Source organism: Tachysurus vachellii, chromosome 8 (genome assembly GCF_030014155.1).
Source record: "Tachysurus vachellii isolate PV-2020 chromosome 8, HZAU_Pvac_v1, whole genome shotgun sequence".
In the NCBI taxonomy this organism is placed as follows: domain Eukaryota; kingdom Metazoa; phylum Chordata; class Actinopteri; order Siluriformes; family Bagridae; genus Tachysurus; species Tachysurus vachellii.
In genome coordinates, this window is record NC_083467.1 from 19,647,804 (window position 1) to 19,662,705 (window position 14,902).

The 14,902-nt window shown below is 37.0% G+C and overlaps 1 protein-coding gene across 1 annotated transcript; it reads right to left on the bottom strand.

Moving 5' to 3' along the window:
* snx4 (sorting nexin 4) lies at positions 1 to 14,083 on the bottom strand. Its single transcript, XM_060876799.1, has 14 exons — positions 13,933 to 14,083; positions 11,957 to 12,081; positions 9,703 to 9,841; positions 9,476 to 9,625; positions 8,179 to 8,226; positions 7,656 to 7,711; positions 7,484 to 7,556; positions 6,151 to 6,212; positions 5,744 to 5,809; positions 4,675 to 4,764; positions 4,015 to 4,114; positions 2,098 to 2,243; positions 1,715 to 1,829; positions 1 to 1,396 (listed from the first exon to the last, which is right to left on the bottom strand). The coding sequence occupies exons 1-14, from the start codon at positions 14,020 to 14,022 to the stop codon at positions 1,349 to 1,351; spliced, it is 1,308 nt and encodes a 435-aa protein (XP_060732782.1). The 5' UTR covers positions 14,023 to 14,083; the 3' UTR covers positions 1 to 1,348.
* Positions 14,084 to 14,902: the final 819 nt, after the last annotated feature.

Below are 14,902 nucleotides of genomic sequence, written 5' to 3' on the forward strand. Positions count from 1 at the left end.
TAAATATTAGAAAAACTTTATTAGTGTATGCACAATAAATTTTTAAACAGTAATTTCTACTACAGTTATTTTCCATATATGTAGTGAAAACATTATTATATCTCAACATTACCATAAAATGGGTCTAAGAGGCAGGCTAGGCACTGATACAAACACAACTGTTAAATGAGGAAATTATTACATCCTCCTTTTCCTGCATTAGCTTCCTGTTCCTCCAGCCAGATTTATATCAAAACACTGACCAACCCACACTTAATCCCAAATGTCAAATCCAGCATTCACAGCGGAAGCTGTTGCCACAAAGAAAAATATGCACCATAAGGTTTTGGATAGGCATAAACAGCAGGCATACATATTTCCTATTAACTGAAGCAGAAAAAGGGTGCGGGTGAGCAGTTATAAACAGTTTGTGTTAAACAGTGCAGCATGCAGACAGTGCAAATGATGAACGTAAAGTATGTCAGGATGAACATCAGGGACGAGATTTCAAGCACAGATAAACATCAATAAGTCTGTTTTCTTTACTTGCAAAGGGAAATTTGACCCCTTGTTGTCCTCAAAACATACAATTAAACTTTTTCATGTTTGAATATAATGGACACGTTCCATATGATCTGAGGAATTACTGTATAATGGAATGCTCCTATATTAAGGCTCTTCATATATTCTATATTAATCTTGTCACTTATCCATTACATTTGTTCAGCAATAACTTTCCAGTGCCAACTGACTGTTATAATGGCAAATATTTGATATTACTGTTTAAAAAAAATAAAATAAAATAAATGCACAAAGTAGTTAGATGGGGTTTAATAAGAATATCTGCAGGAACAACTGTATTTTATATATCGGTATAAACAAATGATATGTTGCTAGAATTTCAGCAATAATCACCCCATTCTCTGTGTGCTTAAAATAATTTTCACCGATCCTGTTTCTGAACAAAAATGATTCTCTGCACAAGGATTTTGGATATTCAATGAGTCGATATTCAGTATGGAAATATGGTATACTCTACACCAGTAAACATTATTTTTGAATAAAGAGAACAATACTTTTTCCGATCTCTGCCTTCTTTTTAAGTTTTCAAAATATAATGCAAATATAGTTTAATTGAAGTTGTAAAGAAGAATGAAAAAATGCAAAAGTTTCTGTGCCTCCAACACACCTAGGATCATGCTCAGGCTCATACACACTGAGCACCTGTGCAAAAGTGCTGATTTTGGATCAATTTAGTCCGTCCACTTGTGTTTGTTGGGAGATGAAATCTAAAAACTGATCCGATATCAGCCCTGAGAAGTTTGTACAGCTGCATGGCTGTGTGCTGGAACTTGGCTTGAAGCACTGCTCACATCTTGTTGAAGCACTCTTTAGCATTATTCCACACTTGAATTCCCTACAGAGGAAAAAATTAGCGGTTTGGATGTAATGAGATGCCACTTAATTAGAGGTTAAAGCCACAATCCTTTGTAGACTGTTTGCACATATTGCCACTAAGCCTTTAGGTTACATCATGTCCAAATACAACAACTATTTTCTCTCATTTGGAGCCAAAACAGGGTACAATGTTTCACCAGTACATTTTAATAATAAAAACATATATAAATCAATCACAGATTTATTTAATTTGTTTACTTCTCCTGTGTTATTTATACATATATATTCACTTTATTATAACTGCTTACATTATTTTTGTAAAAGAACTAAATCTCACCTTTTTACACATGCCGATCTGCATGATGGCATAACTGATGAGAGCTTCTCTGAGATCATGGTCTTTCTGCTCTTTGAACCTCTCGATGTCCACCCAAGCGTTCTTCACAAACTCCCTGCAAATACAGCATATGCTGAATTATCTGGAATTTACTGCTGAAAAAAAAAATGCTGAAAGAATAGCATGTACTGAACTTTCTCAGCTGTCAAGTACGGAAAATTAAGCATAAAAAAAACCTTAAACTAAAGAACAAATCCAAAGGAACTCTACAGGGCTTTTCATAAAATGGGTTCCTGAAGATAAGAGCATGGGAGGGCTTTTAATATAATTCCACTCATACCCAGGTTATTAAGACAGACATGGGAAAAGAGAAGAAAACTCACTCGCACTCAGTGTTTCTCTCTTTCACGATCTCCTCGCCCTCCTCAATCTGGGTCTCCAGAGTTTTCAGCTTAGTCTCCCTCTGCTCGGGAGTCTCCTGGCCAAAAAGCTTACTGGTCATACCCTTGAGAGAGAAGGTCCGTATTGTCTGCAACAGAATCAAAGGCATTGCATGTTTAAAAAATATATATATATATATATATAAAATGTATACTTATTGTAGTAATGCTTAATAACATTTGTTCATATTTTCCGCCTTAGGTTGAATGTTCATTTACATGAACCTCACCACAAGAGTATGTTTTGACATACTTTAAAAATACCATGCCTGGATATTGCTTGAAAATATTTGCCGATCTTATTGATCAGGTAACTTGAATTTGACACTGATTTCCAAATCAACAGTTAATTCAAATGGTTGTAAACCTTCAGCAATGCGGCATTCCGTCCTCCTCTACACTGAGTCCTCTCCATGACTTTTCAGCTGTACTGAAATGTGTGCTTTCTCAGGTTCAATACAGATATGAAACCTACTGATAATAAATTAAATTATGTATACATGGTTCATAATATATACAACTAGGTAGCTAATAGATGCCAGTTTAGCTACTAAAACCACACATGTAATAGTTGCACACTTTCTCTTGAAAAGTAAAAAAAAAAATCTAACTAGCAATCTAACTTATCTACTAATATGTTTGCTTCTGTGTTTGGTCCTGTGTTCTGTCAGCATTCTCTTATCTCAAATGTCTTTATGAGGCCAAAAATGTCTTGACAGAGATTAATCATGTAAAACGTTTATACACTGTTGACATATTACCCAACTACAAAACGAAGTTAAGCAAGATTGTTGCTAATGTTAACAACAACATTATTATTATTATTATTATTATTATTATTATTATTATTATATAAGTTAAGGCTGTTGGATCAATTAAAAGATCTGCCCAAATTGTGATAAATTGCAATAAATTACTTCTTAAGACTAAAGCATGTAATTAATGTAAAATCAGACAATTAATATAGAATCAACAAAAAAGGAAATAGATAAAAATTCTAATACTACTGTTTAATAGCCCCTTTCGTTTAACTTGGGTCATAGATTCTCTCTCCAATGTTTTCTCAGGCTAAAACGTACCCCTTTTCATTATCTATCTTTGGTCATGATGCAGTCCCACCACATGTACATGTGGTAGTTCATAAATTAATCTAAAAAATGTCCATGTTAATTTTGACAGCATTCGTGTGTGTGTGGTGTGAGACATGCTTGCTGCTTAAAATTCCAGCAACTCTACTGTAAAACGCCTTTCTGCAGCCCCGAGGTTAAGGCATTTATTGCACCAGGAACTGTTCCTGTCTCCTTTCCTGTAATACAGCTGGACTCTATCCTCTGTGACATGTTTATGCGCTCTCTTTTCTGTCTGTGCATTAAGAAGCTTGCAAGTCATTTTCCTGTTTTGGTTTTTGTCTTTTTCTTGTCTTTTTCTTTTGCCAAAAGCATTAAAAATAAGCCCCAAATTGTTGATGCCTTTTGGGTAGCGGTTTTCTATACCCTGCCCTAGTAAACACTAGATAGAATTTGCCAGACTTTGCCAATGCTTTTGTTTATTCCTAATACTAACTGCTAAAATATAGTAATTCATACTAAAGACTCTGTCAAACCTTTGATAATAATATGCTTCTTAGATTATTTGGCATTTGTAAGTCTCAAAACATTTTATTTATAACATGTTACCGAATACAAAAAATCTTCATGGTTCCTAAAAGTCATGCTGTGGCTGAAATCTCCAGTCTGACACAAAAAAGCAAACAACTGGGTCTGGAAGGGGAATCCCTATGCTACAGCTCACAGCAATGTGTTGACACTGCTAGTGAGTGCAGAGGTTGTTTTTTCCCCCTTTAAGTCGATGGAGAATTACCCCAGTAACCAGTTCCTCCCGCTGCTGCTTCTTGGAGGCCAGATCCTGGGCAGCCATCTCCAATTCAAACTGACAAAGCTCGTGCTTCCTGCACACAGCCCTGCAGAGACAAAAAAGCCAAGTCGACAAACAAAACAAAGAAAAACATGCCTAAAGGGTTTTAGATTGGCAGAGAATATTAAAAAATACTGGACATACAAAATAAACATTTTTTTCGATTAGATTTTTAAACTATATGCGGTATCTGCCATCATGTTAATACCATTTCATCATCAGATTGAAAGAGACAAAACCAGCATGAGGGAACATTCTGAAAATATTTCAATGCTGCTCTGATGAGATCCTTGTCCTCTAATCCATCACATCTGGACTACACACTGAAGGGTAGCAGATATTTAAAGAGCAAGACTGATCACTCTTCGTTTTTTTTATCCACTCTGTTCGCCTGGTTTCACTTTGTCTATCAGACAAGGGATGGTGATCTAAGATAGAATGCTGCTTATGTACATGTAAAAGCACTGATAATAGATGAGAGCCATTATCTTAAGTCAAATGCCTGATCACAACAAACTCCTTGCAAGAAAAACAATGAATATTATAATGCTTTGGACGCAAGAGAGCTTTTAACACATAAAAGTTTGTATATTGGACACATTAAACCTTAAAGCCTCAGTGTAGAAGAGGTATTCTTTCAGCTGGTCAGCATAGTGCTCCTCCTCCTCCAGGATATCATCAACAGAAGCAGCATACCTGCAGAGAGATGATGTTAAATTCATTCAATTGTGCCATAAGCAGAAGCCACATACATGCAAAGGCAACAAATCTAAAATGTGCCTTCTATGCGGTACAATAAGCAAGAAACGAATATGAATTTGTGGAAGTGAAAGTCACTGCTGTCTGATGAAATGATTCTATTGATTTACTCTACCATCAAAAGTTTTCACTCAAGCAGAGAACACAGAGCATCACATAAAGAAACAACAATCATTTTTAATCACATTTCAATCTAATTCATTCAACCTCTACCACAAGAAAAAAAAACACTATGGTGCACGAGGACACATCAAGATCAGTCACAATCAAGGGATTATGACTGAAGAAACATGATCCAGGGTGCCCTAAAAGGCTCTGAATAATCCTGATGACTGACGGACTGTTTCCGTTTGCACAGTTGGACTGGCAGCTGCCCAAGTGCTGCACAGATGACCTCTGACCCCACAGCTGAGTGCTAAAATCTGGAAGCCATCAGAGGGGGAAAAAGGTAACATTGACAAAAAGACAAGCTGAGGCCTTGCTTGTCTTGAGCAAAGAGTAATTCTAAAGAGATGCTCTAAAATCCGAGTCAAAGATACAAAAACTCTGCAAACTCTACTGCCAATGGAAGCTGCACATACATTAGCTGATGGCCAGCCAAAGTGAAATGCAGCTCTCCCAAGGGCTCACTTTCCTGGTTACTTGTTACAGGGGTCATAGAGGGTAGGGGAGGGGAAAGGAGGGCAAGCCTTTCTGGAAACCGGAGCATTTTCAAATAAATCCCACAAATGTGTTTTACAGCTCTGGACAGAGAATCAGATTAGCATGTAGCAGGGCATCATTCAAAACTGTGGCAACAAAACTCTGCACTAATCCTTTGAAGGCTGTAAGAGAACAGCTGAAATAAAAGTACAGACGACTCCCTATTAAGAAGGAAGTGTGTGTGCGCACACGTGTGTGTGTAAAATAAACTCACGCATCCATATGATGTCCTGCACTCTGCAATCCATCTCCCATTTCTTTCTCAATGGCGCTCCACTCACTGTCCAGAACAAATAGACAACACAGACAATAATCTGACAATGAACAGTATTATACAAAAGTGAATTTACAACAGGATTTAAATTTTTTTTTTATAAGATTTAGGTTTTTACTTTCAAATGGTCCTAAAAGCATAACGTTTAAAAGTAATGAACACAGTAATCTGGTTCATTACTTCAGACTTTAAGAGGTTTTACGATGAATGTGTAAGTAAATAAGGGAACTAAAGAAGACACAATGAGCATAAAAAATAAATCACACGATGAACATCAATTTTCATAATAAACCAGACAAAAATCATGCAGTGTCCACTCAGGTGTTGTAGGATATGCAAGAACCTACCTGAACACTCTGCCGTAATTTCCATGCACTTTGTACACCCCATACAGACGGTCAGCCACCCTCTAAGTCAAGAGTTTATTTTGGTTATGTTACTAGTGCCTCCAACAATACATTAAATGTCAAACAGATCAACATTCTACAAATCTATTAACAAAAGCACTCATTTGATCAGAAATTACAACAAAATACTTGTGCAAATAACATGACAACTTTGTTAGACTAGACTTTGGAGTCTTGCTATGGGGATTTGCTCGTTTAGCCACAACAGCATTAGGCGGGTCAGACACTAATGTAGAGTAGGAGACCTGGTGTGCACTCAGTGTTCCAACTCATCCCGAAGGTGTTCAGTGGGTTTGAGGACTTGGCAATCTATGTCTTCATAAAGCTCGATTTGTGTACAGGGGCACTGTCGTAGTGGAACACAGTTGGACATATAACGACATCCCATTTAATTGTGTGCTTCCAACAATGTGGCAATAGTTAATGGAAGAACCACATACGAGTTTGATGGTCATGTGCCCACATACACGCCTGTCCTTAATCACCACATGTTGGTGACATAATTTTCCACTCAAACAATAAACAGCAGCAGAGGAGCTTTAAGCTCTGGCTTAAAGTTCACTACACATTTAGATTTTATGCAGAGATAACACACATGTGACCAAACAAACCTTCCTGGGACTGTTATCAGAGAACAAAAGAAAAGTACAAATGTAAAATCATAGATTTATACAATTACAATATTATCTGATGCACTCTCCCATGGAAAATCTCCATAAATTCATGCTGACCCCCATGTCTGAGGTTAGTAAGGTTACTATTAATGAAGAAATTTCATAAAGTATTGGCAGCTCAGTCTCCTGCTTTCAAACCGGCTGTACATTTCATTGAGGAAACTTTGCTCGCTGTATAAAAACTAACAATTTCCTTTCCAATAAATCTCATAATAGCTTTTGTTTATCCAAATTCAAAAACGCTCCTGCTTTATTCAAATATTCTAATAATGGTTGAATATAGATGAATGCATCAGAGTTACCGTGGTGCATTAGGCACAGAATTCACGATGTTGGCATCTTAGTAGCTTTTTGACAGAAAAGTAGCTTAGTTTAAAAAATTTTTTTTTTTAAATGGCAAATAACTTCAGTATTATTGTTCTTAACAACTGTGTCAGTAATGTAATAATTTTCATTTATGCTCATGCAGAATCAAGCAGCATCTCAAGACAGCATTTATCATGACTGTAATATTATCAAATCCACCAAGCCTAGCACAGAGGTAGTGTTAAGTATGCAGTTTTTTTATAAGTATGTGGGTGACAGCTGTTAGTACTCACCGCTCGCACCCGCAACAGCTGTGATATAACAGATTGGAGCTCATCTCCATAATGCTTAATATCTGCAAACCTCCTGAGAGAGAGAGAGACAAAGACTTGTATATAATTCAGTGTTGCACTCCCAGGTGAATGGCCCACTTTTAGCTTAAAACAGTCCAAAATAAAAACTTACTTGTCAGGATTCTTCACCCGGAACGTAGCGTTTAAAGCCTTCAACCTCGAATCTGCCTGGAAAAGTACAAATAATTCCAGCACTTGTGAGGTGTGTGTTCGTGCACCTGTTTGTGAAAGGCACCCACCCACTCTCCCTTTATGGAATGCCACTAAGATTCACACACACACAAATATACTGAATTATATGTGAAGAAACAAAGAACACTGTTTGAGCTGTCAGGACCATGTCAAAGGGATCAGCAGACTGTGGTTGTTATATGAAGCTGCTTATACTGATAAAAGATGTGTCACTTTTTTAATAGCGTTTAATTTACCGCTGTCATTACATTAAAATTGTCAGCCATGCTCACAGAGATGGAAGAGTAATGATGTATATTTGAAGTTTACATCACTGTTGCATGTCAAATATGATCAGAAACATATGGTAAAGAGATAAATGGTCAAATAATGCCGCAACAAAGATTATAAAGAGTCTCAGAGAGGGCATGAGGACAAACAGACATAAATCACTAAAGGCATACCTTTGCCTGAAATCCAGTCTCAAATACACTTTCCTTCCAACACTCTTCCTGTGGGACAGAGAGGATGTAGTTTTGACGTTGACAAAAACCACCGTGGTCATAAGAGCACATAGCAATACACTGCGATAACAAAACTAAAATATCTAATCTTGCTGTGGAAACAAAACAAGTTTAAAACAAAGAGACAAACATGTTTTTATTCAGTGCAATTAATGAGTGTACAAAGTACTCAAATGGTCTTGAAATAAAAAATTGTTCTTGCTCTGTATTTAGAGAAAGAGGGACCCAAAAAAATCAATATCCAAATTAGTATATAACAAGTCAGCAAGTCGTCTACAGGGTCTAATTCATTCATTCGGTCGGTCGGTCTATCCTGGTCAGGGTCATGGACTGGGAAATTATTTCAGGAACACTGGGCATGAGGCTGAAACAGACCCTTGATAGGACACCAGTCCATCTCACATCATCACATGCACCCACCAGCACATACACACACATATGAGCACGCATGCACGCACCCACCCACCAGCACGCACACACTAATGCACCCACCCACCAGCACGCACACACTAACGCACCCACCCACCGGCACGCACACACTAACGCGCCCACCAGCACGCACCCACCAGCACGCACACACTAACGCACCCACCCACCGGCACGCACACATTAACGCACCCACCAGCACGCACACACTAACGCACCCACAAGCACACACCCACCCACCAGCACACACACTAACGCACCCACCCACCCACCAGCACACACACACCAACACACCCACCAGCATGCACCCACCCACCAGCACGCACACACTAACACACCCACCAGCATGCACCCACCCACCAGCACGCACCCACCCACCAGCGCGCACACACTAACACACCCACCAGCACACACCCACCAGCACGCACACACTAACGCACCCATGAGCACGCACACACTAACGCACCCAGCAGCACGCACACACTAACGCACCCACCAGCACGCACACACTAACGCACCCACCCACCAGTACGCTCAGGATCAAACTGGGGATACTGGAGGTTGAAATGCTAAAAGCTGTTATTATATTGCCTTACAAATATTAGAGCTTCATAATATAAAAAAGACCTAACATGCTCCATTATTCAAATTCGGGTTTACCAAAGAAAAGGGAACAGTCCACATTTCTGAAATCCTTTTCCACCTCAAAGTGGAAAGTAATCACTGTTTTTCCACCTCAAAGAAATTTATGATTTAATAAAAAAGAAACAAGGCAATACAATACTCTGTATGCTATCTTTTTCCGTGTTACCTCAGTGAGAAACGAGTAGAAGATCTTGTCAGTGGACAGAACAGGGTGGGAGGCAACCCGGAGCAGGAAGTTCTCCAGCCCCACCCTTCTCCTTTCCACAAAGTCCGGATCCATGTTGTCTGCAGACAGTTTGTGCCACACAAATTCAGCCTGCAAAAACAATAAACACAATCAGCCCCAATCAGCCAAAAATGTCTGCATGCGTTCAAGCACGAAGCTTCACTTACCCGTTTCTCAGGCAAAGGCGGGACAACTATGAATGGATAGGTGACTAACAGATAGTTTCTTAAAAGCTCAAACTCGCTGTAGCGCCTCCACAGAGAGTCAGGGACAGGAGTGGTTCCCTCAGATGCAGTATCCACTGGCCTGTATAGGAAGGAATACAAGACTTTTGTTCTGTAATTCCAGACCAGATAATGAATGAATTAGGATTTTAACATTACTCAACCCAAGTGCATTCTTCAAGTGGAAAATGGCATAATTAGTGCTGTGCTAATACCAACCAAAACCAAGTCCAGTCAGAGTGTGTGTGTGTGCGTATTTGCATGACATGTGTTTCCTTTCATGGGCCTCCATAACAATACAGCTCTGTGTATTGAACTTTGAAGGCCATAACAGGAATTTTGTTCCTGTTTTAAACAGAAGCAACAGTGATAGATTCTGCATTTCCAATAAATGCAGAGATTCCTCAGGAGCTTGTGATACAACTGTTAAATTTTTTGATATTAAAATGGACGCTACTGAAAGACAAAAGTGAATTAGACAAACAATAATAATATGAATGTGGTTATGGAAACAAGTGACAGGCAAGGATGAGTCTACAGCTCTGAAGTAAACACAGCTGTGTCAGTGTGCGAATACCCAAAGTGCTGACTCGGCAGCCATGTCAAAAGTGGCACGTCTTGGTTTTCAGCACAGAGCCTTTTGACAAGTTTAAAAGGAAAATAAAATAGAAGCATTCTTGTCCTACAGAGTTCCTAACCAGTAGCACATGCTTGTGTAAGAGAGCTGTACAACACTGTTGATCCTGAACCTAAGCAACAGAAAGTCCGAGTCACGGAGACCGGATGATGTGTAAACAATAAAGCTTTGCGTGACGTTGGAACGCCTCTCCAGCCCAATGTTATTATTCACACTTCGGCTATAGGTTGAGTTTGGCTTTGCACAACTCTGTTGGTTCTTTAGCTTAGGGGGGATTCTAGCCAAGTGTTTCTGTGTGTAGATTAAATTCGCAGAGATAAAAACAATATAAAATACAAAGCTGTGGTGCATTCATGATAATGCTTTAAAAGAATTTAAAATACATTTTTCTTCATACTAATGCAAGTATACTAAACACCTATGAAGTGCAAAGCACGGTCCCAAAACAGCTCGTTTGCATGTAGTGACACCCACAAAACTCCATAACAGATCAACTGTGCAGACTGCAGAGAAAACAAAATGAACAAAGTAAAGCATGACAAACAGAAATGGAAGTTATTTTGACTTACTTCTGTGTCAATATTTTTTATATATAATTTTGATGATTTGATGATAATTCAATGATTAGTTTAATTTCTCTTAATATATGGGTTTGTTGTTCCACATACTTAATAATATATGATGGCTGGTGTCTCTGACTGAGTGAATTAGCATGAGAATTAGTTTTTACAGATACTCCAAAGAGGCTCCTCTACAAGTCACTATGAAAAAGGTGTCTGCTAAACACAAACACATTAAATGATAGAATCTGTGTTTAGTCTTTTTATGTGCATGTTTACACATACTCAGAAGCATGAGTTCAAATGTTTTCCAGAAATTACAGGATTTTCATGAATAACAAATTTCCTGTGTAAATGCTTGCACTAACAATTCAAAAAAAATCTCTTCATATCCACCTTATTAAGTGAGACCCACTGGTGTTACTCTCATGAGTGCCATGTGGTTTCACACGTTTTTCCAATTCAAAATTCCACTTATCCAGAATTTTATAATATCCACAATATAATTACCTAAGAATAAATTACTTGCCTAGCTTAGGATGACAGATTTAAACAAGTGCTATATGTCAACTATATGCCTTCAATTTCGTTCACTAGAGGAAATGGACCACAACTGAGCAGATATTTTGTTGGTATACGATTCTCAGCAAAGCATTAATACAGATGTTGTTGCCGGTATACAGTATGTTAATTAGCTAATGTTATTTGGGTTGATTAACAACTTTCATAGAATCTTATATAAACGAACTTACAGCAGAAATGCACTGATCATATTAGAAAGTGGAAGAAATAAAAATAAAACATTTAGTCCTTTATCGTACTGTTGCTTTTAGCTCAGATGCAGAAGGACCATGCTATTAATGTTTTCTTTTTTCAACTCCACTTTAGGCACTAATAAAATATGACAAATATCTCCCTTACTGTCAAAAATGCTGATGATGTTCTGAAGAAATAAATGTAACCCGTTTCTTTATAAAGGTGTATGAATGAAGTACTGTACCTTGTTTCAATGAGGTATACAGTGTAGGTTTCCTGCATACTGACTGCATTCTTTCCTGTTCTTTTCTCTGCTTCAGCTACACTAATCTCCATCTTCTTCAAAAAATCTGCCCCTTTTTCAACCATCTGTGGAAAGAATGTCAACTTAAAATCAACATGAGCAACAGTGTAGGTCTAATTCAAAAGAATTCAAAATCAAAGGGAGAGGAAACACACGCATCTCACATATTGTATTGTCCACCTATTTTCTCTAAGACATCCTACATGGTCATAGGGAACATGGAGGCAATGCCAGGGACATGGTGACGGACAACCTGGATAGGGTGCCACCCCAAACAGGGCATAATCGTAAAAACACACCATGAACATTTTAAAGATGCCAATCAGCCTACACGTCTTTGAACTGGAGGATGAAACCCCCAAAGCACAGGGAGAACATACATACTCCACACATACATGCTAATCACTAAGCAGTTGTTCACTTCCCTTATTGTATTGCACTTGCAACAGTTGTTGGTAATAGTTCGACCGATTCATGTTCTTTGTTGTGTTGATTATGTTATAGGAATTACATTTGCCTTTTTTGTTTTTTTTTCCCCCGGAGAGGGGGTTGGATTTGGAGTTTTATATTTGCTTGGGATTCTGCAAACAAGGATGGACTTATGATTAAAAATAAGATGAAATGCACACATTACACATCAGTATGTTATAGACACCAAAAAACAGTGTCTGGGAAATGACAGAACAATAAATAAAGGATTTGTTTTTTTCACCAGGTCCATGTTCTTGTTGTCAACTTCAATCATCTTCTCATGTCCATCACAAAATTTTAGTATGATGCCACACGAACCTCAAAAGTAGTTTAAAACTGATTCAAATCTGTAACATGAACCATGTTTTCTTAGGAGCACACATTTACAAAAAAGTCCCGAAAATCTGCGTGGCTATTATAATTCTATTTCATGGATTATTAAGGTGATTTTTAGGATGAAATTATCTGTCCCTGAACAGACCACAGATCACATGACACCTTTTCCAAATCAATACACCTCCTAACCAAATATATAACATTGTGTCAGGTTAAAGACTTGCTTTTATAACATTATTTAACAATTAAAATATCTGTATTAACTAAGGGTGATTTGTGGGTTTAGGTCATGGTAGTATTTAGTGCTTAAACTCTTTGCTAAATTAGCTAGTTAGCCGGCTAGCTATAACATAGCCAAGTTAGCCGGCTAAGTATAACATAGCCAAGTTAGCCGGCCAGCTATAACATAGCCAAGTTAGCCGGCCAGCTATAACATAGCCAAGTTAGCCGGCCAGCTATAACATAGCCAAGTTAGCCGAGTTATAACATAGCTATAACCAGTTATACCATGTCATAAACCATAAGTTATAACCAGCTATAACATAGCCAAGTTAGCCGGCCAGCTATAACATAGCCAAGTTATAGCTATAACATAGCCAAGTTATAGCTATAACATAGCCAAGTTATAGCTATAACATAGCCAAGTTATAGCTATAACATAGCCAAGTTATAGCTATAACATAGCCAAGTTATAGCTATAACATAGCCAAGTTATAGCTATAACATAGCCAAGTTATAGCTATAACATAGCCAAGTTATAGCTATAACATAGCCAAGTTAGCCGGCTAGCTAACTGCAATGTTGTGGTGGATAATAGCTCAGCTGTTTATCAAAACAAAACTAAAATATAATAATAACGGAAAACAATCCGTGTAACAGTCACATCACACATTTAATCCGTAAATAAAACCCAAGTAGCAGGATTATTAACGACGTTGTGTGTTTGTAGCTTGTGATTTACGAGCGAGAGAGAAATCTAGAGAGATCCGCCAGCTGTAAGTCACAGATCAGGCGACACCGAGGACTCATTTACGGCCTGCTCCCGCAACTCAGCCCGCTCGTTCACACTCCCCAGATAAAAATATAATCATACACTACATTTATTTTACCGTGTTTTTAATGTTGCTTTCTAACGCTGAAGGTGTCAGGTCGGTGTTTCCCAACACAGCTATATCCTCACTTCCCGAATCCGCCATCATCCTGACTGTGATTGAGTTGGTCACTCGCGCATGCGCATCTCACATCTAAGAAACTAGTGTAGACTTACTGAAAACACGGATTTTCTGCAATACTACTAGTAATACTAATACCACTACTACTACTACTACTACTACTACTACTACTACTACTTGTATTACTAGTAATAATAATAATATAGTTTCCTATTATTATTATTATTATTATTATTATTATTATTATTATTATTATTATTATTATTATTATTATTATTATTATTACATTTACATTTTAATAAAATGTATGGTCATATATGTTTTAAGTTACTAAGCGTTAGATTTTGACTCAATCAATAATAACAACAACAACAACAACAACAACAACAACAACAACAACAACAATAATAATAATAATAATAATAATAATAATATGTTTTCTTATTGGATTATTATTATTATTATTATTATTATTATTATTATTAAATTAACATTAAAATTAAAATTTAAATTAAAATGGATGGTCATATATGTTTTAAGTTAAGCGTTAGATTTTGACTCCACCAATAATAATATAATATAATATAATATAATATAATATAATATAATATAATAATATAATAATAATAATAATAATAATAATAATAATAATAATAATAATAATCATCATTATTATTATTTTATTTATTTATTATTATTATTATTATTATTATTATTATTATTATTATTATTATTATTATTATTATAGCCAAAATCTAACGCTTAGTAACTTAAAGCATATATGACCATAAGTTTTAATTTAACTACAAATATTCAATATTTGCATCGAAATGGGAAACGACATAATAATATGTCCAATAATAAAATGTGTAATTAAATAATTACACATTATCTAAAAAGGGTCCTT